Source organism: Eulemur rufifrons, chromosome 19 (assembly GCF_041146395.1).
Source record: "Eulemur rufifrons isolate Redbay chromosome 19, OSU_ERuf_1, whole genome shotgun sequence".
NCBI classification, from domain to species: Eukaryota; Metazoa; Chordata; class Mammalia; order Primates; family Lemuridae; genus Eulemur; species Eulemur rufifrons.
The window spans coordinates 95,545,383-95,572,492 of record NC_091001.1 but is presented as its reverse complement, the minus strand read 5'-3'; the positions used below and the strand labels follow the sequence as shown (position 1 = coordinate 95,572,492).

Here is a 27,110-nt window from a genome sequence, read left to right as displayed (position 1 = left end):
GGAAAGGCGGAAACAGCTGTGATCTCTGGTTTTCTTTCACTTGTCACCTAATTGTTATTGGTTCATATAAATGGACTAGGGAAGTGGTTACCTTTGAGAAGGAGGACCTGGGGTCAGACGAACGAGGTGTGGGAACGTGAATGGTAATGACAAGCTGAGGTCACAGGTCTCTGCCATTGCTCTGTGTACCTTACATGTATATCATAAATATTTTAAATCTACTCGATAGTTGATCAAAACATTTAAGAATTAATCATAAAATTATACTATGCTTTATTATTAGTTAAGCACTGGGTAGTATTTACGCTGTAGAAAGCAATTTACTTGTTTAAAAATTAAATTTATTAACTTAAACCCTTGGCATTTCCCACTCACCTCAAACTTCCCTTTGGCTTTTGTGTTCTGTTCTGTGAACCTTTGATTTGCCATGCTTCAACTCAAAGAGAATCCCTTCCCTGAGTGACCCCAGGGTTCTGTAAGTGCCAGCACCCCCACCCCACCCCATTTTAGGGATGGCTCTCCCATTGAGAAGGCTGTGAAGTGCCAGCCTACTGTTTCCCTTTCCTTTGTGCTGATCAGAAGAAAAATAGCTGCGGCTTTTCCTTGTTCCTTTCAAAACACAACTGCAGTGTGTTTGATCCTTTAACAAACGTTATCACTTGGAGCAAGGACGAGCCATGCCCGCCCACCTGTGTCCTCTGTGACCTGAGCTGTCCCCACTTGCCCCTCGAGGTTCCATTAGGGTTGGCTTAAATGCCACAGATCCTTCATGTCACAAGGCAGTGTGCAGCCTCCTCTTGCGTGTCTTTGATATCACAATGACTGGTTATCTGTAAAATCAGGTATTTTTCTGTGGATTCTATCAAAAGAAGAAATGTGAGTCTTAAACCAGTGCTTGTGAAAAAGAGGAAATACATGTCTTACACCAATACCTATCAAGTTCGTTTTAAGGTCTTTATGCAAGAAATGTCCCCTTTGCCCTGTTCTGGCCCCGTGTCTGTGCCAAGCCCCAGAGGCCCCCAGTGCCCTCCAGCTGAGCTGCTGGCAGGGGCAGCTGTGCGGGACAGACTGTGCGGGCTCTCCTGTCTCACACCTCCCTGCAGGCTTGGGGGAGCTGGGAAAGGTGATGACAGAAGCAGACAATTCCAAAACACAGTGTTGGACTTGGCATTTCCTTGGCAGTACTAACACTGTGTGCCCTCTAGGAGTGCAGGGTGTGTGCATTTCATGAACAAGAAGCAGCAGCTGCCATAACCTTGTCTGTCCACCCAGCAAGATGCTTCCCGTGCAGTTCTGCATTGGAACTGCTGAACAGCAGGGAAAAATGACAGGCTGGGGGGGCGGGACTTTTCTGTTTTCTGGCAAAGCAGTTGTTGGATAGCAATAACTGTTACTATTTTAAACATGAAGAGGCTCTCTCATTGAAAGACTATGCTTCCTGGTTATAGTGTTGTCCCCCACCCCATCCCCACCCAGAAGTCCCTATTCCCAGCTTGGACATCACCTTAGCTCTAATCCGTAACTGGTTCAGGAACATGAGGAATCCATGCTACAGAATCAGAAACTGGGGGAGGCAAGCTGTGTGCAGTTGGATAATTCTTGACATATCAAAGATATCCACCATCTTGCTGTGGAAGGCATCATTATTTCCCCAAGTAAATTGTGAAATTCCCAAGATCCCTGTACTTGCAGTGTAACACCACTGCATTAGTCCTGGACTGGTTCCCTTCAGTTCAAGGTCACTGTTGGCAAAGTCCAGGGGCTGGAGGGAAAGTTGGCATAAACTTGCTAATCTATGCAGCTCTAGAATTCCATACTTCTGATTTATTCTTTCTAATGGCATTTAACTATCTGGAATTTTTCCCATTTCTGCCAGGGAGGACGGACATGTTTTGAATTCTTTCATTTGCGTAGATAAAATAGCTGGATGATCAAAATTTTTGGTGGAACATATGGGCATGTGGAATATAGCCTGAAGTCTTTAAAGGAAGTGACATTTATTTTAAGGCCCAGTTGTTACTTAGTGATGATTTGATTATAACACTCATTTCTGTGTAGTGTAATGTCTTAGTCAGTTTGGGCTAATATAACAAAACGACCATAGACTGGGTGGCTTAGACAACAGAAATTTATCCCTCACAGTTCTGAAGACTAGAACGTCCAAGACCAAGGTGCCAGCTGATTTGGTTCTTGGTGACGACCCTCTTCCTGGCTTATAGACAGATAGCTTCTTACTGTGTCCTCACGTGGTAGAAAGAGAGAGATCTCCTTCCTGTCTTTTCTTATAAGGGCACTAATCCCATTCGTGGGGGCTTCACCCTCATGACCTAATTGCCTCCCAAAGGCCCCACCTTCAGGTACCATCACATTGGGGATTGGAGCTTCAACATATGAATGGAACACAGACATTCATTTCATAGCATGTAGTAAGCCAGTGGGCCAGATATGGGCTCTGTCTACACAGTTTTTGTGTTTTGGAATAAACTGGGAGACTTGAAGCATCACAAATTAGGAAAATTGATACTGACCTTCTGTGAAGCTTCTACTTCTTTTTGACCACAACCTCTGACAAGAATGCTCTCTCTGGATATGCTATCACAACCATCGCCAAGGGAAAGAGAGTTGTAGCTGGTGGCAGTATGGCACTTAGGAGCCTATTACAGCTGCCCTCAAACCTCTTCCCTTTTGAGGGACTTTCCTGTATTCACCCCACTAACTCCATTATGCTCACACGCCATGCACACAGACAACAGGCGCATGCCCATGCACACAGACAACAGACACACCCATGCACACAGACAACAGAGAATTTCCACTACCATCTTCCCTTTGTTTAGTTCAGCAGAGACTACTGGGGAAGCTGTAGGAATGAGGTGCTAATGAGGTTACTGGGGGAGGTGAGGAGCACAATGAATGTCAACAGTCAGCAGCTGGGGAGATTGGAAGGGGTTAGGCATCTTGGTGACTTATACCCCTTGGAAGTGCAGAAATGTGTGGGGAGGATATTGATTCAACAAGCTTCCTACCATCCCCACACAGCTGGTCTCACCGTTCCAGCTCTGGTCTCTGCTTTGCAGGGAGAGACACCCAGTTCAAACCAATACTTGTGAAGTTAGGTTTTAGGTTTTTAGGCAAGAAATGTCCCCTTTACACTTCAGTCACCTTGTAAAATAGTTCTTTGAATCTCTCTCGCCCACTAGACTGAGTTTCTTGAGAGCAGAGCATGTGTGTTTCTCAGAGTTATCTCCAGGGGAAACGAGAGAAGTTACAGAATATTTTGGTGCACACAAATGCTCATTTTAAAAAGACATTTTCCACAAGCACCAGGGGTAGGGAGTGTGTTAAGCAACTGTGCTGTGTTATTCTCCAAACAGACCAGTGCAGGCCTAGAATGTTCTAAGGCCTTGGTAACCCCTAGAGGCTGAAGCCCTGCAGGCAGTTCTGATGACAGCAGCCTACCCGGCCTGGCCTAAGGCTGGGATTTTGCCAGAGGCGGGATGGCCTCAAGTCTGAGCCATCATTTACATGAAGTAGCTCCCCTGAGCAGCTTCAGGTCTGGGGTCTGGCTCACCCCCTCCTTCTGTACTGGCTCAAGGCCAAGAGTGCAGGCACCTGTATTAGTCTGCCTGGGCTGCCATAACAAAATACCACAGATGGGTGGCTTAAACAGTAGACATTTACTTTCTTACCTTTCTGGAGTCTTGAAGTCCAAGGTCAGGGTTCCTGCATGGTCAAATTCTGGTGAGGGCTGTCCTCCTGGCTGGTAGACGGCCACTTTCTCACTGTGTCCTCACACGGCACGTGCATGGAGAGAGAAAGAGCTCTCTGGTGTCTCCTCTTACCAGGATACTAATGCTTTCGGATCAGGGGCCTACGCTATGACCTCATTTAACCCTACAAACTTCCTTAGAAACCCCGTCTCCAAATACAGCCACACTGGGGGTTAGGTTTAGGGGGAGTCACAAACATTTAGTCCGTAATAACTCTACAGACAAATGGGCTTTCAGTCTCTACTCTGTTGGATAACTAGCTGCGTGACCTCGAGGAAGTTCCTTTAGCTCTTCTAAACCTCAGATTCCTCTTGGCAAAAATGGGGACAGTAATGGTATCTATCTCAGGGCATGGTAAGGATTAAATCAGATAATGTACATGATGGGCCCCGTATATAGTAGCTGTCCAGTAATTGTTAGTTAATGTTATTAGTAGGGTTCTCTGAGTTCTGAGAACGTGTTTCTTCTATGGTGGCCCTAGGAGTGCAGTGTAGCCGGATCTGCAGGACAGCCCAGGCCTGTGTGAATGGGCTCCCTGGACCGGGGGTATTTTCTCGGGCGGCCAACCCCCGTCAGAGCCAGGTTAGTCTCCAGGGATTTCCAGCAAGGAAGTGGAAAAAGACAGGTTGAGTGGTGGTGGCAGCCCAAGGGTTCTAGAGAAAGGGAGTAAGTGTCAGAGCTGGTGGCGGCAGTTCCATCTCCCCCTCCCTTGCCCATCTCCTCCCAGGGAGGATGCCAGAGGGAGGGACTGAGCCAGCTGCACCTGAATGAAGAGTCACATTGGATTCCTTCTGGCTTCTTTTTTGCTTAAAGAAAAAGCTTTTGAACATATATTTTCAGATTAGAAAAGATAATGCAATTTATTGTATAAAATTTGAAAAATACAAAAAACCATGAAGAACATAAAAATCACCTATAACTCTGCTACCCAGAGTTAACTCTATTAACCTTTCTTTTAAGTCAGGTGGACCTGGGCCTGAAGCCCATACCTCCCCCTGAAGTTGTGTGACCTCGAATGGGCACCTGTTATTTTCAAAACCTCTGTTGCCTGCTCCTAAAGTGGGGCTAATACTTGCTGCTTTGTTCCCATTTGGTGGAATTGATGTGGATTAAATGCACGTAAAGTGCCAGGCACGGCGTGTTAGTTTACTGAGAGCACTTATTTCTAGTGAAGATGATGCCTTTGGTTTTGTTCCAGCATCAAAGATCAGTCGAGAAAACCCAGTAAGTCACTAGCGCACCACCCTTCCAGGTTCTCCACCCGCCAGGCCTGTGCCGTGAGCACATGAGCAAACCAGTATTGTCATTTACAGCAGTGACATAATGACTGTGAGCAGTTCTGTAGCCTGAGTATTCCCATTTTCCCTCTTACCTTTAAGCTACTTTAAAAGGTGAGGGTTTGCACAGAGGATTAGGTGTGTGTCTTCTTTCAGCAAACCTTAACACTACCATCATTTCCCTCTTCTAACATGAACGGAGAACTTGGACCTCTCCTTTGGTAGTCACACCTGGGCTTGTCTGCAAGAGAGAGAGAGAGAGAGAGACTGCATCCCTCAGACTTTCTGGGCTTCCTTTGGCCAGAGTGGCTGTGGCCATTACCTTAGCCAAATGTATTTCCTTATTATTGCATGTGAAATTAAAACTCCAGTTTCAAATTTTAAGGCAAAAGGTCTTCTGAAATGTGTTCAGCTTCATCCCAGATCCAGACAGTGGCTTGTGGCTGTGGCTCTCCCATCATCCCCAGTCTCTTCAGCCCGATGCTTCCCACTGCCTGGTGCCTTCCACACTAGGGGAGCAAGGTCTCTTCTCCCCAGAGGTCAGAGTGATACCCTGCAGGGAACAGAGGGTCACGGAGCACAGTTGTCACTCCCAGCCACCTGCCTTGTGTCCCAGTACTCCCTCGAGCAGCAGCCTATGAGGGCCAGCCTTTCCTGATAGCAGGAGAACCTGGTGGTCGAGGTGTAGCTTATACCAAGAAAGTGTAGTTGAGATTCCATGCTCTCCAGCCTGGCCAAATTGGCAGGAAATGAACCAGCTGCGTCCAGGAGAGCAGACTAAGCTTTCCAGATATCTGACCTTTGTCCTTACGAGAGGTGCTCCTTCAAGAGATCCCAAGGCTTTTTCCTCCTGGGACACCACCTTCCTGGAACTTGCCTCGTGGCAGGCAAAGTGAAATGAACTGGATGAGAGAAAGTATGTTGCGTCCTTCCCTCTGTTCACAGTAATATGCTGTGTTAGGAGAGATGACTGTTGTCCTTCCTGGGCACAGAGTTGCCAAATATCCCAGGAAACGAATATGGAGTTGGCTGCAACTGACCGCTTTAGACCATTTTGATTGTGTTAGGGTGCAACAAGTAGATGGGGTTATTCATTCATTTATTCACCAGTTTTGAGTGTCCCATACTGGATGCTGACGATGAGGAGGGGTCGGGGACAAAGATGACTGATAGGACTTTGCCTTTGGGGCCCTTAGTCCATAGGTAGAGAGTCTAGTGCCATGGAAGCAACTGATCCTGTGACAGCACAGAGAGAGCTTCTCAGAAGAGGGGATAACTGAGTTGGGTCTTGAAGAATGAGAAGTTTTCTCAGTATAAAGGTGGGCTTTTTGGCCCCAGAGACACACTGCAATGGTGTAATCTCCCTCCTGCTGGTCATCTGTCCTATATTTTCTAAGTCTAAATGCAAATATTTTCTGTTCAGATACCTAAGGGTCAAGAGAGTTGCAGATCCAACCAGAGTGTGCTCCCTGGATGGAATTCTCATCAACTCACATGACCATGGCTGTCTGAGCTGCCCTTGGCATCCACCCCTTTTCCTGTGTGCACCCTGTTCACTTCCTAGGCCCCCACAGTGGCTTCCCCACCTCTCCCACCCTCTCCTCAAGTCCACTTGCTCCTTGCCGCTCCCAGGAGCCTGTTAATACGGTGGATTATGTTGATCCAACTTTCAAATATTGGACCAGCCTTGCCTCCCTGGAATAAACCCCACCTGTGTGGTGTATAATTCTTTTCATATATTGATGAATTCTATTTGCTAATGGTTTGTTAGGGATTTTGCATCTGTATTCATGAGGGACATTGCTCTGGAATTTTCGTTTTGTGTACTATTTTTGTCTGGCTTCAGTACCAGGCTAGTACTGGTTTCACAAAATGAGCTGGGAAGAGTTTCCTTCTCTTCTGCTTTCTGGATGAGATTGGTGTTAATTCTTCTTTAAATGTATTGTAGAGTTCTCCAGCTTTTGAAAATATCGATGCTCGGGCTCAATCTGGACCAAATCTGAATCTCTGGCGGTGGGGCTTGGGCACAGGCACTTTTCAAAAACTCCTCAGATGTGCACATCGTGCTTACAGCTGCGGAGCTTCAGGGTTGGTAGGGAACTTCTTGAGCCTAACACAGGAGCGTGAACGAAGTAGAATCCTGCGAAAGAATGTCATGAATTAGACAGCTGTGAGGCGTGGAGAATTCGGGTCTCTGAGACACGCCCGGGCATCCTCTGGTGTCTTTAGGACACCATGTAACGGAGTGGAGACATTGGTCATACCAGACGTGTGGATTTGACTTGGCTACTTGGTAGCCGTAAATTCCCTAGCAATTTCAGCTTCTCATCTGTAAACTGCAACTCCTCGGGTTGTTTGGGGAATAAAATAGACAGTGGATGTGAGAAGGCTTTAGAACTCACATGGCATTTTGGAAAGGGTAGTAAATGATGTTTCTGTGGGCCCCAGCTTCCCCCTTAAACTGCCTCTGTGTCCTGAGTCCCCAGACATCCCACTGGGAGGCCAGTGGCAGGGTTGTGACCGGAGCTGGCTGTGGGACCAGTTTCCTCAGGCTGTGGAGAAACTTCCTCCCCTTCTCTGCTCGCCTACCCAGACCACGGTGATTGGACTCTGACAGGAAGGGCTGGGACCTTGGTAACAGTGAGAAGGGACTTTGACCTTGACTGGTGCCCCCTCACCTTCTGTAGGAACATGCTTGCCAATTCAGCCAGCGTGCGGATTCTCATCAAGGGAGGCAAGGTGGTGAACGATGACTGCACCCACGAGGCTGACGTCTACATCGAGAACGGTGTCATCCAGCAGGTGGGCCGAGAACTCATGATCCCCGGAGGGGCCAAGGTGATCGACGCCACCGGGAAACTGGTGATCCCCGGAGGCATAGACACCAGCACCCACTTCCACCAGACCTTCATGAACGCCACGTGCGTGGATGACTTCTACCATGGGACCAAGGTAATTATGCTCCTGTGTGCTGAAGGCAGCTTCCTCTTTGGCGTCTTTATTCTGCTGCTCCAGACCAGACCCATGTGAGCAAAGTGCCTCCACTGTGTCGCTAGCAGAAGGAGCGTGTCTCAGGGGGCCACTATGGCAACTAGAGTAGGTATTTCTGGCCTAAAGTCATAGATTGCCACGATTATGGAAAAGCGGCACTTAGGCCTGTTTGGCTGATCACATCACTTACTCATGTACCCAGGCTGGGAACTGATTTTATGTTTATGTTTTTATGTCATGTAATAGAAACCTAGAGGAAGAAGAGAATAAACTGGAGTTTGTTATTGTGTAGGGAAGGGTATTGGACTGATGGATTCCTGTATGTATAAGCTGAATTAAATCCCCAAAGACTGTGAAAGACAAATATGCCTCTTCTAGACAATTAGCTAGCTTCTATTATCTCTCCTAGCTTGTTCATTATTTTTAAAAATGGCTTGAAAAGTGCTGGTGGTGGGTTCTCTTTTCAGAGTGAGTTATCATAGACAATATTTAACAGTTCCCAGGCTGGACCTGAGCTGCTTGCTGTAAGTGCCTGAATGCCCAATACAAAAATTCCAACCTGTGAAACACATGAGTTAGGAGGAAACTACATTTTGCAAAAAGAGCCACAAATGGGTTCTTTTACCTTTCCTTTGTGCTCCAGAGACCTGTGTTGTTGCTGTCATCCCTCTTCCTTATAATGATCTGTCACATGCAGGCCTCTCCTGGGACATCAGACTGTGGGCTCCCTGGGGGCAAGGCCTGTTCCTCTGCTTTCCAGAGCCTGCCACTGACCTGGAACTAGCTACCCTGTAAATACGCAGGCAGAGCTGGCCCTGGGGGCCCATCTCAGACAGATGGCCCTTAAGGTCTCCTTGAAGGTACCATCCCCTTCCCAATCTAGGGGCTGCAGCTAGACCCTTGGAAAACTGGGCTGTGAGGAGTCACAGTAGCCATTGCCCAGCTTGTGTGGAGGCAAGGATGACCCTTGGCCTAACACTCTGGCGTCTGGCTCCACCTTCCACTCCAGCAGAGCCCAGGGAAGACAGGTGGTATGGGCACCCTCTCTGCTTCTCCTCTGGGAATTCCCTCGGGCCCTGCAAGTGATGCTTTGATAATGAAATGGGGAGCCCCATTCTCATAAACTCAGGGTCCTCTTGCAGGGTACGCTAGTGGCAGTCGGGACCTTTCTGAAGTGAGTGGGCATATCCAGCTCCCCACCCCCACGCGCTGAGCCAGGCCAGGCTCATAACACAACAAACTATTTTGTTTGTTGTTATTGTTGTTGCCATTTTTATTGAAGTGTAGCATATGTACAGAGGAGTGCACAAATTGTAAGTATACAGAATTGTCACAGCTGAGCACACTTGTAACCAGCCCCCAGGTGAAGAAACCAAACATTGCCAGCATCCGGTCTTCCAGTCACTGGTCCCCACCAAGGACAACCATGACCCTGACCTCTAATAGATTTTTTTTAAAATAACGGCTTAATTGAGATATAATTTAAATACCATACAATTCACCTATTTAAAGTATACGGGTCAATGATTTTTAGTATATTCATCATAGATTGGTTTTGACTATTTATTACTTTATGCCAATGAAATTAAGCAGTGTGTACCCTTGTGTTGGCTTCCTTTGCTCAAAAATTCATTCTCTACTTTCTGAACCTGTTTCAAAAAAAAAATTCATTCTTGTCGCATGTTGTTGTAATCCATTCACTTTCATTGCTTTATAGTATTCCATCTACTGTGTGACATACCACATAGTACTTATCTATTTGTCAGTGAGCATTTGGGTAGTTGCCAGTTTGGGGCCATTACAAACACTGTCACTGTGAACATGTTCTTGTACGTGTCTTTTGGCAAACACTCCATACACATTTTTTAGGCATATCCCTAGGAAAAGAATTGCTGGGTCATAGGGTACACGTATGTTCAGCTTTAATAGATGATGCCAAGTAGTTTCCCAGACTGGCAACAATTTATCCTCCCAGCAGTAAGAGTAGGCCACAGTATGTAACAGCGACAAACTGATAACCCACCTATCTGTGCTGGGGTCCGTTCTGTGGTGTGCTCAGGCCTTGCACCAAAAACTGCAGCTTGCTGGTTACTGTCCCTGCTTTTGGGATCCCTTTAATCCAGTGTCAGATGCCACATGGTCATAATGCTGACTTCCAACCTTGCAGAGGGCAGACTGGCCTTCTTTGTCTTATTTTCCCCATTGTCATCTGCTGGGGCCTCATTAGCCAAGACTGACAGATTTTCCCCAGAGAGCCACCAGCTCGTTATAGCTGATGAAGCTGTGCGTGTGTACCTTTGTGCAGGGTGCGTACCTCTTGATCTTCTCCAGCTTCTCACCCATGGGGGCAGCTGCCCCCAGAAAACATCTGAAGGCTCCTGTGCGATTAAAGGCCCCAGATCTCCCGTTCCTGAAGATTCAGGCTGTCTCGGGAACCCCAATCCATGCCAGGCCCTCCTTGTGGGGAATTTAAGAGACCACAGACCCTAAGTATCTTGGCTGCTGGTGTCACCTAAACTGACACTTTTTTATATCCGTCCCCTAAGTAAGATCATACCTTGTCCCTATGCACCAGCCCTCATATTGAGCCTGCCTTGGTGACACAGCCCCTGCCCCAGTTCTGCCCGGAGCCCTTTAGTACATCCTCCCCGCCTCCCAAGAACGAGCTTCCCGCCCCTGCACCCTCCCCTCCACGCCTGGATTTCCCCTCACGACATGCTCCGGCTTCCTGCTGCCTCTGGTTCCTGAAAATCTCCTGGGGAGAGAAGATACTGTCCTGCTGAAACACTGATGTGGGGACATGGATTTAATTATTCACACTGCCGGTGGCGCTCGTGCAGAGACTGCGCACCCTGATAAGCCGCCGCTGACCTACTTAGTACACTCTGAGAAAGGTCGATTCACTTTAAGCATCTGGGTTTATAATAGAACAATAATCCCAAGGAAAAGCTCACCCGAGTGATTAAGCAAGAGAGAAGGAGAGATCAAGTTGCATCTTTTCGTTCTTGACAGACAGATCACGGGGCCTTGAACCCTGCACCCCCTCGGCTACTGCGTGCCTGTTGATTTGGCGGCAGCAGCCATGGCTAGAAAAACAAAACAGCTGAAAGCCTGGCCTTTCTGAGAACATCTGGGTCTCCATTGTACTCGGTCTGCAGGGATTTCTCTCTAGCACTTCTTTAGCAAATGCCTCTCTGGCCTCCGCCTGTTTCGGAAGCCGTGGCAGGCTCTGTGGCAGGCTCTGCCTGGCTCCCCTCTCACGGCCAGGTCACCTGACCCTCCTCCCTGCCCCAGGCACCGCCTCCCCGACACCCGCTGACCTGCAGGTCCTGCCCTCCCCAGGCCCAGAACCAGGGTTTATGGAAGGTGCCAGCCAGTACCACTTGCTTGCTGATAATACAGACCCCATTCTAGAAGGTTATCTCCATAGGGGCAGTGGTGAGGACAGAAGCCCAGTGACACCAACTGTGTTGGTAAAGGTCTGGGATTTCGGTCTGGTCCTGGGGTCTTATATTATTATTCTGCTTAACTCACGTAGAAGTTACATTTATTCTTTGCTATGTATCTAATATTGCAGAATAAAGAATGTTCATACAGGCTCTTGAGCTCCACCCACCGATGGTTCTGCAGGGCCAGGTGGAAATACCAGAATCAGGTTTCTAAAACTTTAGGCACCAGCCCCTTCACTAAGGTGTTGGTAGAAGGGGCAGGCATGTGCAGCTGAAAAAGCTTCCTACATGCCTCCTCTGCCTCCCTCTCCTCCAAAAATATTTTAAGAACTGCTGTCTAGACCAATGATTCCAAACCCTTGGAAGAGAATTACATTAGAACCACTTGGGAAATTTTTAAAATCCCAGACCAATTAAATCAATGTCTCTAGCTCTGTCTCCTCCCCCATCATCCCTGGTGACTCTAACCACTGGCAGGCAGATTATTAAGGGACTTGCTTGGTGGTTTTGGATGGCACAGCACCCTGGCTCTACTGTCGCCTGCCTGACCCGTGCCTGGGGTGCTCTGCCACAGCTAACATCTGGATCCCCTGTGGAAGCCAGGGCCTGCCTTGCCTTGCCTTTGCTGGTCTTATGTATTTGCTTCTCTCTTTCTATTCACATTCCAGGGTCCCAAAGCTGGGCCCCCAAACCCCAGGCTGATGCCTAGAGCCCCTGTGCTTGCTCAGGTTCCCTGGCCTGGAGAAGAGAGAGAGAGAGGAAAGAGAGACGTTGGCACTGGTAGAGATGTCATCAAACGAAAGTCCAGGTGGGGCTGGTGGTCTTCTTTGAGGGCCCGGAGACCCCCTCTTGTCTGTTCCAGGGGCAATGCAATCACAGAGACAGCCTCCCACGAACTCAAAATTAGCATCAGCAGAACTTTTCTTACAGGCAGTCTACAGAGGAAGTCAAATCCTAACCCGAAGAGTGCTTATCCAACATGGGATCAGCCTAGGGGACATTCAGTGGCATAGACCAAGACAGCCTGCCACATCCCGTCCCTGATGAAGGGTCCTGATCCTCCCTTCCCCTCTCCTGCTGCAGAGGCTGGGACCTTATCTGGTAGGGCCCTGAGAGGTGCCCAGCTAAGACATAAATAAATTCCCTTCGGTGTTCAACCCTGCCATCATCCTTACCAAGGACCCCATTTATCCATTGGGTGGACAGTTTTTGCTGTTTTTATTTTTGAAATTTCCTCTCTTGGAATTAAACCTTTATTTTTATTAATTAATTAACTAATTTATGTTTTGAGACGTTGTCTTGCTCTATCACTGAGGCTAGAGAGCAGTGGCATCATCATAGCTCACTGCAACCTCAAACTCCTGGGCTCAAGCCACCCTCTTGCCTCAGCCTCCCAAGTATCTAGGACTACAGGCATGCGCCACCACGCCTGGATAATTGTTCTATTTTTTGGTAGAGACAGGATCTTGGTCTTGCTCAGGCTGGTCTTGAACTCCTGACCTCAAGTGATCCTCCCACCCTGGCCTCCCAGCGTGCTAGGATTACAGGCGTGAGCCGCCGCATCTGGCCCAGAATTAGACTTTTAAATTCTGCTCACTTTCTTTCCTCTTCTTCTTTGACTCCAGTATTCTGTCCATTTCTGTTTAGTTGTGGACGAAATATCCTTCCGGTCTGTAAGCTCTGCAGCAGCGCTTCCTGCTTGCAGGGATCCAGACTCACATGGTCTTGCTGATTAATTGATGTTCCCAAGTTCACATATTTCTTTGTTCCTGTAAAAAGCCAGACGGCTCCTTAGAAATTATCTAGTTCCACCCTCTCGTTGATAGGAGCCCCAGACAAGAATGAGTTGCCCCAAGTCCCAGAGACAGTTGGACTGGAGTGCAGGTTTCTCAGTCCGAGGCCTTTTTTCATCACCCCACTCGGGGTCTCCTAGAACCCCAGGACTGGGCATTCACCTGTTTCAGACAGCGTGTGACCTCTTGGTTGGCTGTATGCAAATACTTCCCTTGACACTCCATGGCTCTCAACTTGTCTGGACCAGATGAAGGCATCTCAGAACTGACACGCGTCAGGCAGACAGCTGAGTGCACCCTCTGCCTGCCCACGATGAAAGCTTTATGAAACACCACTCCTCCCTGTAGAAGTAACCTTGGTCTCCAAAGTTATTTAGAGCAGGACAGTTTCTACCATGTATAAGTAAGTGGTAGTTGTAAGGGTTAAGTGAAGTGACGCGTGACAAACACTTCACGCAGTGCCTGGTGCAGAATACACAATAAGCAACTGTCAGCCCCCAGGCTGGGACTACCTACTTCCACCACCCCAGGCCTGGCCTTGGCTCTGTCTTCCAGTCTCCCGGTCCCTGGAGAAAAGATCCACCCACTTTGGCTTCACAGTGAAATTGTTCCGCTGTCCACGCAAGTGACCGTGCTCCCGTGTCCCTGGGCTTTGCCAGCAAGGCACCCCGGCCAGCCTTCTCCAGGAATCAGTCCTCACCCCCAGCTTGTCTTCCGTGCCTGTCTGTCCTGCTGCCTTGCCACCCTCCAGCCTGGCTGTGCCGGTGGGGATCAGAATAGCTGGGCTCCTCCCTCCACTGTCTTCTCTGAGTCACCCACAGGCTAAAGAACCCTATGAGGGCTTCGTGAAGTGACTTCCCCGCCCCAGCCACCTAGAGGACGTCCCTTCCACCCCTCCAGTGGGAGCTAGTCCACTTGCAGGGGGTATATTAGTTTTCTGCTGTGTAACTAATTTCCTCAAACTTAGCAATTTAAAACACCCATTTATTAGCTCCTAGTTCTGTAGGTAGAAGTCTGAGCATGTTGTGACTGGGTGGTCTTCTTGGCGTGTCACAAGCAACCATCAAGGTGTCAGCTGGGCTGCATTGTCATCTGTAGTTGAGAATCTTCTGCCAAGCTCATGTGGCTGTGGCAGAATTCAGTTTCTTGCAATTCAAGGACTGAGGTCCCCGTGTCCTTGCTGGCTCTCAGCCTGGGGTCCATCTCAGCTCCTAGGGGCCGCCGGCACACCTTGCCACCTGCACCCTCCATCTTCAAAGCCAGCAACAGACTCACCTCAAATCCCTCTCCCATTTCCAATCTCTGGCTAGAATCTCTTTCACCAGGAAGAAACCTGTCCCCTTCGTGAGCCCAGGCCCACTGCAGATAATCTCCCTTGCTCAAAGTCAGCTGTGCTGTGTAGCAGAAACTAGTCCCTGGTGAGGTTTCCCATCTCATTCCCAGGGTTCTACAGGGGGATCTTCCCTTGGGCACCTCCCGATGTGACTTTACTGTCCCCATCCTGGGGCTTTCAAATCATTTCCTGTGTTAAGTGTGTCTCAGCAAGATTGAAGACCCTTTGAGGGGGAAGAGACCATGATTTGTGTTTAACTTGTGACTCACCACAGAACTCACGTAGCTCTAAACAAGTAGTAGATGTCCAAGAAATGGATGAATGTCAGCATAGCATGGTCCTTACGAGCACAGACTGGGGCTGTGACTTCTGGAGTTTGAATTCCATCTCTATGGTCATTAACTGTGTGATTTGGGCAAGTTACTCCCTCTGTCCCTCTAGTTCCTTACCTGGAAGATGGCGACTACAATGGAACTTTATGTGCATTAACTGAGTTACTATTTGTAAATAACTTAAAATAGTACTCAATGCTTATGAAGCATTGTGTGAGCGTTTGATCAACATGATCTATTTATTTATTTAACAAAGATTTACCCCTTCAATCCATTTGTACAGTTTCCTCTTGAGCATACACATTAAACTGTTAAGCATCAAGTAGGAACTATACAAGTTGGATTCCATTTCTACTGTTAGGGTTGACTCTGTGTGTTTTAGATTTCAAATAGAGTGTAATAGCAATGGTGATGAAGTCTAGGTAATTTTTTCTTCTCTCTTTCTCTTAGAAGCAGAAATAGCCAGTTCTAAACTCTGCAGGCATCAGGAGCTATTTAAAGATGTCCTGCTTCAAACCAACTATCTTGCTTAACAAAACCTTGCAGGCAACTCTCACTTTACGTCTACACTGATAGGCAGGCCAGAATGTAGGCCAGGCTGACCATTTAGAGAGCAAATGCAAGTGAGGAGGTCTATTGTTTCTTATAAATTTTTAGTATTGAAAATGAGATCTATCATGTCCTTACAAACTTGCACATTTAGTGCTGGAAAAAACCTCCTGTGGTGACCAAGAAGCTCCTCAAGTCCTAGAATAGTGTTTGCAAAGAATTTATCAATACAGAGAGATTGTCGCACTTTTAAAAGCTTTCATTCAGAATAGAAACAAATATACCCTCTGTGATTGAGCCTGAGCATCTTGGAAATCTGTCATACCCAAGACAGGAAGCTTTCCTTTGTACTCATCCTCTGGAGTTCAAAAAAGAAGTAAAGGAAGAAGAAAAATATATCCTGTATTCTATGTGTACTTCAATGATATACATTGTACATGAATGACATATTTTCCTTCCTTTTTTCTTCTTCCTCCTTTTCTTTTCTCAAAGCTTGCATATTTTTTAATATTTCAAGAAATATTTGAATATGGCCCTGTCTCAGTTGAAAATATCTGTACTCCCAAATCTCACCGAGGTTGCTTTTGAAATTGCCGTTTTCCTGTGTTGAACATAAGGTGTGTGTCTCCGAGTGTTCGTTAACAGGTAGAAATGTGTGTAGGTGTTGTATCTTTTCCCCTGGGTAGTTTCAGCCTCATTGGTCCCTCGTGTTGTCATGGCAGCCAGCCACGTTTTTCTCTCCGTCTGCTGTGTTTTTATTTTTTGTTCATTGAAACTTAAAAGCTATAGGGATCTTTAATTAGTGACTAAAGATAAAACTGTGGGCCAACTATCGCAAGAACTTTACTGACCAGTTTCTCTTTCGTACTACACACGGACTCACACCCTTACACTCTCTCACATTCCCGCTTACACACATATACACTCGTACATACACACATACACACACAATTTTAGAGCTGGTGGTACCCAGAGGTTAATGAATCCAACTCCTGATCCATAAATAACTGTTTAGATTTAAACTCTCCACAGTATTCTCAATTAATATTTTAAAATAAAATTAAATTTGGTATACATTGGTGAACTCTACCCTTGGGAAGGGTATGTATAGAAAGAAGAAGGTCATGGTTAGGTAACCAGGAAGACACCTTTTTCTTAAAACAGCTTGATTGAGGTATAATTGATGTACATAAGCTGTACATTTTAAAGCATGCAGTTTGATACACTTTGACATATGTATATACCATGAAGCCACCACAATGAATGTAACAAACATATCCATCATCCCCCAAAGTTTGTGTCTCTATAACTCCGCCCCCTGGTAACACTTTTCTGTCACTGTAGATTAGCTTGAATTTTCTAGCATTTCTATATAAATGAAATAATGTAATATGCATTCCTTTTTTTGTCTGGTTTCTTTCCCTCAGTATTAAGTTTTTGGCCATTGCAGATAAAGCTACTGTGAACATTGGTGTGGACATAGGTTTCTGTTCCCCTTGGGTAATTACCTGGAAGCAGAATATCTCAGTCATGGTTAGATGTACATTTAGCATTTTAAGAAATTGCCAAACTGGTTTCCAACGTGGTTGTAACAGCTTATATTCCTACCAGTGGTTGCTCCATGTCGTTGCCAACACTTGTTGTGGTCAGTCTTTTTAATTTTAGCCATTCTAATAGATGTGTAGTGCTACCTCAGTGTGGTGTTAATTTGCATTTCCTTAATGACTAATGTTGAATCTCTTTACATGTGCGTATTTACCTTCCACATATCTTTGGTGAAGTGTCTGTTCATACCTTTTGCCCATGTTTTAATTGAGTTTTTGGCCTTCTTTTTATTGGATTGTAAGAGTTTATAGAAGAGTTATGAGTCCTTTGTTAGATATATGTTTTGCAGATATTTTCTCCTAGTCTGTTACTACCTTTTTGTTTTCTCAACAGTGTTTTTTGGCCTGGCGTGGTGGCTCACGCCTGTAATCCTAGCACTCTGGGAGGCCGAGGTGGGCGGATCGTTTGAGCTCAGGAGTTCGAGACCAGCCTGAGCAAGAGCGAGACCCCATCTCTACTAAAAATAGAAAGAAATTATATGGACAGCTAAAAATATATATAGAAAAAAAATTAGCCGGGCATGGTGGTGCATGCCTGTAGTCCCAGCTACCCGGGAGGCTGAGGCAGGAGGATCCCTTGAGCTCAGGAGTTTGAGGTTGCTGTGAGCTAGGCTGACACCACGGCACTCACTCTAGCCTGGGCAACAGAGTGAGACTCTGTCTCAAAAAAAAAAAAACAGTGTTTTTTGAAGAACAAAAGTTTTTAATTTTGAAGTCTAATTTATTATTTTGGTTTTTTTTATACTTTTTTCATGCTATTTGTTGTGCTGTAATCAAGAAATTTTTATGAAATCCAGGGTCACTAAGATTTTCTCCTGTGTTTTCTTTGAGAAGTTTTATTATGTAAGCTTTTGCAATTAGGTGAAAATGATCTATTTTAAGTTAACTTTTTATGTATGGTATGTGGTAAGGGTCTATGTTCAACTTTTCTTGCATATGGCTATCCAATTGTTCCAACAGCATTTGTTGAAAAGATTATCCCTTGCCAAAAATGAATTGACCATATATGTGCAAGTCTATTTTGGGAATCTCTTTTCTGTTCTTTTGATCTGTTTGTCTATCTTTACACCAATACCACACTCTCTTGGTTATTATAACTTTACAATAAGTCTTGACAGCAGGCACTGTCAGTCCTCCAACTTTGCTCTTCTTTTTCAAAGTTGTGTTTTGGCTATTTTATGTCCTTGGAAGCAAATATTTTTAGTGCAGGCTATAAACCCAAAACTTAAAGAACTATGAACCAAATGTATTAACCAAGCACTTGATAAACATTCCCAGTCCTTGGCAGTCCCTTCCTGTTAGATAAAAGTTAGGAATTGTCTTTAAAAATTTCCCAAGTTATTTGGAGGGGAAAGAAATCTATGACATGATTATAAATGTTGATGTAAATGTATTGTCTTTACATAATCCATGTCTAAGTTAAACTGTGACAACATCATGGGAAGATCTCGTTCTGCTTCCTCTGTGTCTTACATTTAGAGTCGGTAGAGAAGAGGGATAGGCTGGGCAGTCCCGAGCGGAGTAGATCAGGATAAAACTTTTCCTGGACTAAAATTCTAACCACTGAGGCATGACTGTCCTCTCCCCTGCCCTCTGCCAGGTGTCCATTCCTTGCAGTTTGCTTTGTTGCCACCCAGCCTGGGCTGTAGCTTCTCCTTTCTGGTTCAGTGCCTTGACTGTCTTTGCCAGGCACAGCATACTCTGGGACTTGTGTTTGGGAGAGCGCTCTGGCTCCTAATCTCTAAGCCCTAGACTTGGTGGCCACCAAACAGTATATTTTTCCTGCCATGAAAAATACAGTGCTCCGAATGTGGCATATTCAGGCCCTGATGGGCTCTGGCACCCAGACCCCCACCTGGCACATGGCAGCATGTGGCTCTCCCAGGACCTAAGGTTTAGCGTCCATCCCCCTGGCCCCCTCTGCAACAGGGGTACACCTGAGCTGTCAGGCCTGGGCCCTGGGCCCACCTGGCAGGGCACTTCTATATCCGCGAATCACTCATTTGATCTTTGAAGCCCCCCCCCGCCCTCCCGGGCAGGCTTATCATCCTTCCTTTGCAGGTGGGAAGCTGGGTCTCAGAGAGGAGGCATAAGTCGCCAAGCTCGTGAGCGCCGGCCAGGCCTGTCTGCTTCCCAGTGCTTCCAGCCCCGTTCGCAATGGCGCATTTCCAGGGAGGTTTCCTGGCAGCTCCTTCAGCAGGTTTACGGTGCTGTCACCACTTAGGTCTGGGGTAAATTGAGGACCTCGCCACATTGAAGCAGACGAGGGATGGAGCGCGAGTGGGGTTCCATGTTTCTTCACTCGATTGCGGCTGAATCCCTCCTCTCAGACATCTGTGGGCAGCCTGGATGTTAAATAAACATCCTCATGGTCCGCTTTGGGGTTAGAAGGTGCTTTGATAAGAAGGTGGGTGACAAAGAGCCTTTCTGCGTGGCCCTGTTTTGGAGTGGTCCTCAGAAGCCCGCAGCCACGTTCCCTCTGCCACGCAGTGCCTGTGAGGATCATCTCCAGTCTCCATGGCAACTGTATGTCAGGAGACAGCCGGCTGGGTACTGTGGCTTTGTATCGAACACAATGAATTTAAATGGGATGCTCGGCAGTGAGGATAATCACTCTGGATTAGAGAGAAGCCTGGAGCTCCTCATTTCATCATTTTAAATGTTGGCACAATTCTCGGTTTTAGCCCTGTAATTCAAGCCCAAGCCACGCCCACTCCTCTGTCTCTAAACTGCAGTTAGGTCTAATTTCACTTGGGCTTTTCTCCGGGCTTTGAGGAATCATGGAGCCGGGCGCCCTGTGGTCAGGCCAGGGGTCCCCCAAGCTCTGGCTGGGGTCACATAATGTAACGAAAACCCAGGGACCCTGGGGGCAGATGGACCCTCCTTCAGTCTGGCTGTGGGATTTCCTCTGAGCTCCAGTTTTCCTATCTGTAAAATGAGAAGAGTACTCCCTACTCTAGAGTCATATTTTTAAAAAAATTTTATCGTGGTAAAATGTATATAACATAAAATTTGTCATTTTGACTTTTTAGGTGTACATTTCTGTGGCGGTTAGTACTTTTAGATTATTGTGCAACCATCACCACTGTGCATCTCCAGAACTTTCTCGTCTTCCCCAACTGAAACTCTGTACCCGCTAAACACTAACTCCCCATTCTCCTCCCCAGCCCCTGGCAACTGCCATTCTACTTTCTGTCACTGAGTTTGACTGCTCTAGGTCCCTCGTGTGAGTGGAATCGTGCAGTATTTGTCCTTTTGTGACCGGCCTATTTCACTTAGCATAATGTCTTCAAGGCTCATGCAGGTGTCAGAATTTCCTTCCTTTTTAAGGTTAAATAATACCCCATTGTGTGCATGTACCACATTTTGCTGATCCAGTCATCCGCCAGTGAGTACTTGGGTTGCTTCCACCTTTTGGCTGTGAGTGCAGTGAACACAGGTGCACACATACCTGTTCCAGTCCCTGCTTTCCGTTGCAGTCATTTTGAGGATCAAATAAGATAGGTATTAAGAACATGGCACATAGTAGGCCATCAGTAAATGATCATTTCTTTCCTGAAAGTGAGTTGAACGCAGGAGCTACTGCCGCAGTGGCCTGTTGACTTCAGTGAGAGTGACGTCACTGCTTCAGTATCCCTGGGACTTGCTAGTCTGCCGTGCCTGGGAATTAACACAGTTCATTCCAGGGTTTCAGGGAAATGTCTGAACCGTGGAAGTATGGGAAACCACGCACACTTTTACATTTCTCCTGCCAGTTGGTATTCATGTGGTCTTAGTTCCAAACTGAAAAACATGTTTCGGCTGATATATGCACTCCTTATCAGTGGTCTATTTTAAGTACACCCTCTGGGAGACCCTGAAGCTGGGCTGGGATCACCTCAGTTCTGTGCTTAGTTACTATTTCAGCAGCATCAGACCTGGTCTCAGTATTCCAGAGGAGTGTGAGATTTGGAATAAAAATACCTGGATTGCAGCCGTGGCTGGTCTCGCAACAGCTGAGAGGATGACAATGTCTGCCGCACATGGCGGTTGTGAAGATTAGATGGGAAAGTGCTTTGCTGCGCTGATGACCGCTCTTAGAGCACTTCGTGCCAGAGGCACAAGGGACCAGATCCTTGGGCCGGTTTGCAGCCTTCCAGGAGATTCTTTCTGGGTCTAGTTTCATGTGAAAGCTTCTGTAGGGGAGCAGCCCCTTGTTGCCGTGCGCCCATCTTTCCCTGTGGGGTCCTCTGCAGTGAGCCTTCCCAGGCTCTGGCAGGTGTTTCTGCCACCAGCACTGCTGCCCGCGCAGCCAGCTCCCTTTGTACTTGGGAATTTGTGACAGAAGGGAAGGGGGGCGGGGGCTCTTGCACAGCCTCCTGGCCCCGTGTGACCGGCTGCTCCCTGCAGCTGGCTGTGAGGCCTGTTCTTTATTGATGAGGCTGAAGGGAGGAGGGGAAGTGGGCATTTCACACCGAACCACAGACCTTTCTCTCCCTTCTCAGCAGTGAGTGCTGCTGCCGGTAGTGTGATGTGCACCTGGAGTCTGTCCACCTGTGGAGCAGGAGCCAGAGCAGGCTGAAATCCGGGGCTTCCTAAGCAGATGTGTTCACTGTCTCTGAGACACAAACGGTGCCCTGGTCTTCTCACCTGTGGGGAGCGGGAGCTCAGGTCTCCTGGGGAGGGCCTGCATCTTAACCTCTAAGGACAGCTCACTTCTTGACGCCAGTGAGCCCAGGAGGTTCCATGCCTGGCTCCCATAACGCCATGCCAGCCTGGGCTTCCTCCTGCCTCTTGGCAATTCCTTCCCAGTCTCCTTCCTGCTGTTGTCTTCCTCTTGATGCTGCGTTATGTTGCTGCCTCTCAGGGTCCTCTCCCAGAGTGTCTCCTCCTCTTCCCCAGCCTTTTTCCCTGGGTAATCTGTTACCAGTGACTCCCACTTTGTAGCTACAGCCCAGACACCTGTGCACCTCCCTACGGGACACCTCGCCTTGGATGCCCCAAGGCCTGACTTAACACATCCACCACTGGGCTGCCTGTCTCCCGCCACAGCCCCATTCCTCTTCCAGGGATACCCGCTGCAGGGAGTGGCCCCCCATCCACCCAAGCCAGGGAGTACTTGCTCAGGACCAGAGGACTCCTAAGCGATACAGCCAGAACTTGAATCAGGGCCCGCCAGGCTCCAAGGTTCAGGCTTCTCCCACCATTACAGCTGCTTCCAGACACTGTCAGAACTGAACTGCATTTCTAACAAACTTAAGCGTGCAAATGTCACTGTAAGCCGCATCCAAACTTAGCCTGCCCTGGGACCCCTCCCATTTCGTGACTGTGCTGGACTTCTGCCTAGACCGCTTTGTCAGCCATCCCCTACCCATGGGCGCCCGACTGCCAGCCTGCTTTCTCTGCCCCCGCGCCTGGCTTCCCCCCATTGCAATGCCATGTTAACTTCAGCCAAGCCCCGTTACTGCCTTGCTCGCTGACGCTGCAGGGCATTTCCCGTACGGTTTCCCTAGACCTCATCCCGGCCCATAACAGCACTCTTGATTTCCCCAATACCTTCCGTTCAAGATTTTGGCTTCATTTCCCGTTTCACTGAGAAGTCTGGGACAAAGGGCCTGCACTCTCTCAGCGCCCTGTGTCACCTCTGACTGTCTCCTTTATCCGCCCGCTTCCGAATGGATAGGAAGAAGTGTCCCTCCTAGCCTAATAGATATGAATGTCAACCCTCAGTTTCCTCATCTGAATAATGGGGATAATGATGGCACCTATTTGGGGGAGAATAAAATAGACACAGAAAGTGCTCAATAATGTTAGTTATTAGCAATTTTCATCAACACTTGAATGTCCCTTAATCAGTTCTATCTCTAATATGTCTAAAAACTCCCTCCCCCCTAAATTTGATCTTCCCTCTCCGGAAACAGTTTTTTCAGCCACTCAAGCATAACGCCTCCCCCATTATTTATTTTTACCTCCTCATCTGTTATCAAAACTTGTTTTTTCTTCCAGGAAGCATGTTTCACACACGTCCCTTCCATCCCGGCCCCCAAATTCAGGTGCGTCATCCCGGCACTGCCGTCGAGCTTGCACACCACAGCCAGCGTTGTGTTCCTAAGGCTGATTGCACGTTCTTCCTCTGCCCAGAAGCCTGCTGTGGTTGCACGTGGCTAACCGCAGAGGTCAACAAGGGGTCCACCCCTGACAGCCTCCCTTCATGGGCCTTAGACTTGTCCAGGGATGGGAGTGTAGCCAGAGTCCTCCGTGTAAATGTGCTCCTAAACCCCACATTCCCTAAACTCCCTCACTATTGCCACCTCCACACACAGTTGACAAACTTTACCAATCTGGTGGAAACCAGGTTAATCTAGGTCCACATAGTTTGGTCCTAATCTGACCTGCCTCGGCCCAAACCAAAGAGGTCTATTCTATGTGTTCTGGCTGCACCCCCAACTTCGCCACACCATTTCCCTCCCTGGAGCGTCCTGGCCTGGTCATATTGTGCCCACAGCCTTCCTATCCTAACATGACCTCTCCTCCCATTTGAACTTATTGCTCTCCATCATCATCAAGGAATATTATCTCATGCTGCCTTGTAGTCTCGTATTATTTTGAAATCATTTCTATTAAAAATGAACTTTTTTTTGGTCCTATTTGTCAGTTGGACTCTAAGCACCTTAAGATGATTATGTTTCTTCCTTCTTTTGGAGCATCTGATATGTAACAGAGGACACATAGTATACATGTGAGTTCTACCTACAAATTATGCCTATTGTCAATCATGACAATTTACTGGGGCTCCTACTGTGTGCAGGCGCCGGTCTAGGTGCTCTACATACATCTTCTCACTTAAATATCATAGTAACTCCATGTATTATTATCTCTATTTTACGAGTGGAGAAATGGAGCTCAAAGAGACAAAATAACTTGCTCAAGATCTTAGAACTAGTAAGTGATGGAGCTGGGATTGAAACCTAGATTTGCCTGCCTTAAAGTCCGATTCTTGTCACTATACTATTTTGCCACTAAATATAGCATTCATATTTATATAATGGCAGGCAGATTAAGTATGAAGAAATGTTTTTTTCTTAAATATATTGTGGATCAAATGTTATCTGTTTCCTCTGTAGAAAGTTGAAAGAGTGAAGTGTGAGTTTTAGATATGGTAATGCTTAGAGTAAGAGCATTGTAAGGTCAAGAAGCTAGACCGTGCCCTAGATGACATGTGGACCCAGAAGGCAGGAGTGGACAGTGAAAGGAAGTTTAAGAGGGCAATTAATTACATATGTGCAATTTAGAGAAAACCTGTCAGCTGCAAGATTGGCGCAACAGGCTGCAGATTCTCAGTCAAGATAAGGCTTGAGGGTTGTATGTAGCCAGAGAGGCGGAGAGCTTGGCCTCAGGGAACTAAGCGTGCATCACCTGGATGCTCTAGAAGAGGGTGCTTTCTTAAGAGGCATTTGATAGAAGGTGTTGGGGGGACTCAAAGAGGATGGAGTGGTGGTCAGCATTCAGCAGCCTTGAAGGGAATTATCAGAGAAACGGTCAGTGATCAGGTGTCCTCAGCCCCCTGCGTGAGCTGGCTGAGATGACGATGAAGCCCAGTGGTCAGCTGGCAGGAATGGCTACGTAATTTGTAGAGCCCATTGCAAAAGGAAAATGTGGGACTCCTTGTTAAAAAATTATTAAGAATTTCAAGGCAGTGACAGCAGAACATTAAAGCAAGCACAGAGCCCTCCTAAACGCAAGGCCTTGTGCAGCTGCACGCCACATGCCCATGGAGCTGGCCGTGGCTGGGGGGCTTGGGATTCAGGATGGGAAAGGTGTTTCCTGTGTGCCAGGCACGGTTCCAAGTACTACGGATGCATCTTCCCACTTGATGACATGCTTGGGCCTTTTTGGGGGGGTTGTTCGTGTCCCAGGCCATCGTGGTGCTAAGAGCTGGTGCTCCAGAGGGCTAGTAAGTTGCCCAGAACAGTAGAGAAACCACTGAGCTGGTTATTATTTTTTCTCTTTATTTTTTTCTCTTATTTTATTCTCTATTTTTCTTCTCACTTGGGGAAGGTGTGAAAAGAAAAGAAGTGGTTCAGCAATTGCAAGAGAAGTAGATCCACCTGGACAAGTGATGGCTTCCCAACAGCATGAAGAGAGGCAGGGATGTCTGCACTGCAGTTACCAGTTTACACACGTCCGAGCACTTGTCATTTGAGTCTCAGTGCAGTGTTGCTCCCTTTTTAAAGATTGGGTTACCCTTGATCTGTACACACCTAGGCAGTAGCAGATCCTACTTTTCCGATTCCAGTCACCTCCTCAAACATACGCATCAGGATGAAAATATGCTCTAGGAAGTTTCTCCCCCTTCCTCAGTGAAAAACCCCGTGGATTAGCTCTGGCCCAAGTGCATTCTCAACAGCAGAGCACAAAGTTTGTGCCTTGACCGACCGATTGGTTTTTGGCCTTGGAGTGAGAAAGGCAAGTCTTATGGCGGAGGGAAGGGTGACCATTGCTGTCCGAAGCTCAGCAAAATATGACTGGAGCTGCAGTCCTGTAGATGGCAAGAGAGTGACTCTTCAAAGGTCTTTGTCCTGATTAAGCTAGGAGGGACCCATACTTTATTCTCTCTGGCTCTGTAATGTCAGCAAATATAAATCATAGCCGAATGGGCACAAGGATCTGAAATATCTTTCTAAGTTGTTGGGCAGGTCTCTGGTCGATATGGAGACCTCCATGTGCCCCATGTTGGTCTGATGAACTTCTGAAGCATAAAGATGGCATTTATAAAAGGTTTAGGTTGAGTTCGAATACAGGTTCCTGCTCTTTGCCAAGTGTATGCCTGGAAACTGTTGTAAAATTGGATTACCATTAAGTATATTGGGTTTTCTTGGGGAACTAATGGGGATGGCATTACTGGGCATCAGCTAAATCCAGATTTACCCAGCATATGTCAAAATAGAAAAAAAAAATGGTGACACTTTGAAATAGTAAGATTATGTTTAGCATCCTGCCAAATGTGTATAATGATACTGTGTCTATTGGTTACACCAATGGCCCTGATGTCTCTATTAATTTAATGATGATGTGAAGTCCTACATTCAGGATTAAAAAAAAAGCCCACATACATGATAGAGAATGCTTAGCTAGACATACATAAAAAATATGCTTATATATATATAAAATAAGGGCTCAAGTTGATAAATGAATGGGCGATTTTGATGAGCCACCAGATTCAAGGAGGCCCTAGTGAGACCAGCTGTTCCACGGTCAGGTCTGGCATAGTTGGAGATGAGCGTGTTCCACATAGCTGCAATTCCACTTCTTGGCAACGGACATCTTGAATGTGGGCTCCCTTCACATGTGCGTGAGAATGCTCGCATGCCGTGGGAAGCAGTAAATGTGTGTGAGCTCCGAAATGAATACATGCATGAAGGAATATTCATAAAATGAATTAATTAAAATGAATGAAATAAATCTTAAAGGTAAATGTCAAGTTTCAAAAAAGCAAGTTGCAAAAGAATATAGACGATATGATAGATATCATTTGTATACATTTTTTTAATTTACAAAACAAACATAGAAAAGCATAAAAACATAGATGGGAGGAATTTATACCATCTACAGGGAAAAGAGGGATGGGAATAGGGTGGAGGGCTTTAGTTGTATCTGAAATATTTTATTTCTTTTTTTAAAAGCATCTGAAGTAAATATGGCACAAATGTTAACATCTGTTAAATTTGAGTAGTGGGTACATGGGTATGTATTTTATTGTTTTCTATACTTTTGCTGTATCTTTGAAATATTTCTTAACTTTAAAATAAAGTATTTTAAACACATTAATCATGGATAACTAAATTTTAAATACTGTAATATTAGCTTCCTCCAAATTTATTTTTTAAATGTATATTATAAAAGTACTGTAATCTCAGTGCTTTGGGAGGCTGAGGCAAAAGGATCACTTGAGGCCAGGAGTTCAAGACCATCCTGAGCAACATAGTGAGGCCCTATCTGTACAAAAAAATTTAAAGAAAAAACTAGCTTGGCA

General features: G+C 46.6%; 1 protein-coding gene across 1 annotated transcript in view; it reads left to right on the top strand.

The window, feature by feature from the left end:
• Nucleotides 1-7,738: 7,738 nt before the first annotated feature.
• The window catches only part of DPYSL5 (dihydropyrimidinase like 5), a 42,929-nt gene continuing 23,557 nt past the window's right edge, over nucleotides 7,739-27,110 (top strand). The window contains exon 1 of the mRNA XM_069494801.1: nucleotides 7,739-7,999. Coding sequence (XP_069350902.1) covers nucleotides 7,739-7,999 — 261 coding nt within the window. The remainder of the gene's footprint in view (nucleotides 8,000-27,110) is intronic.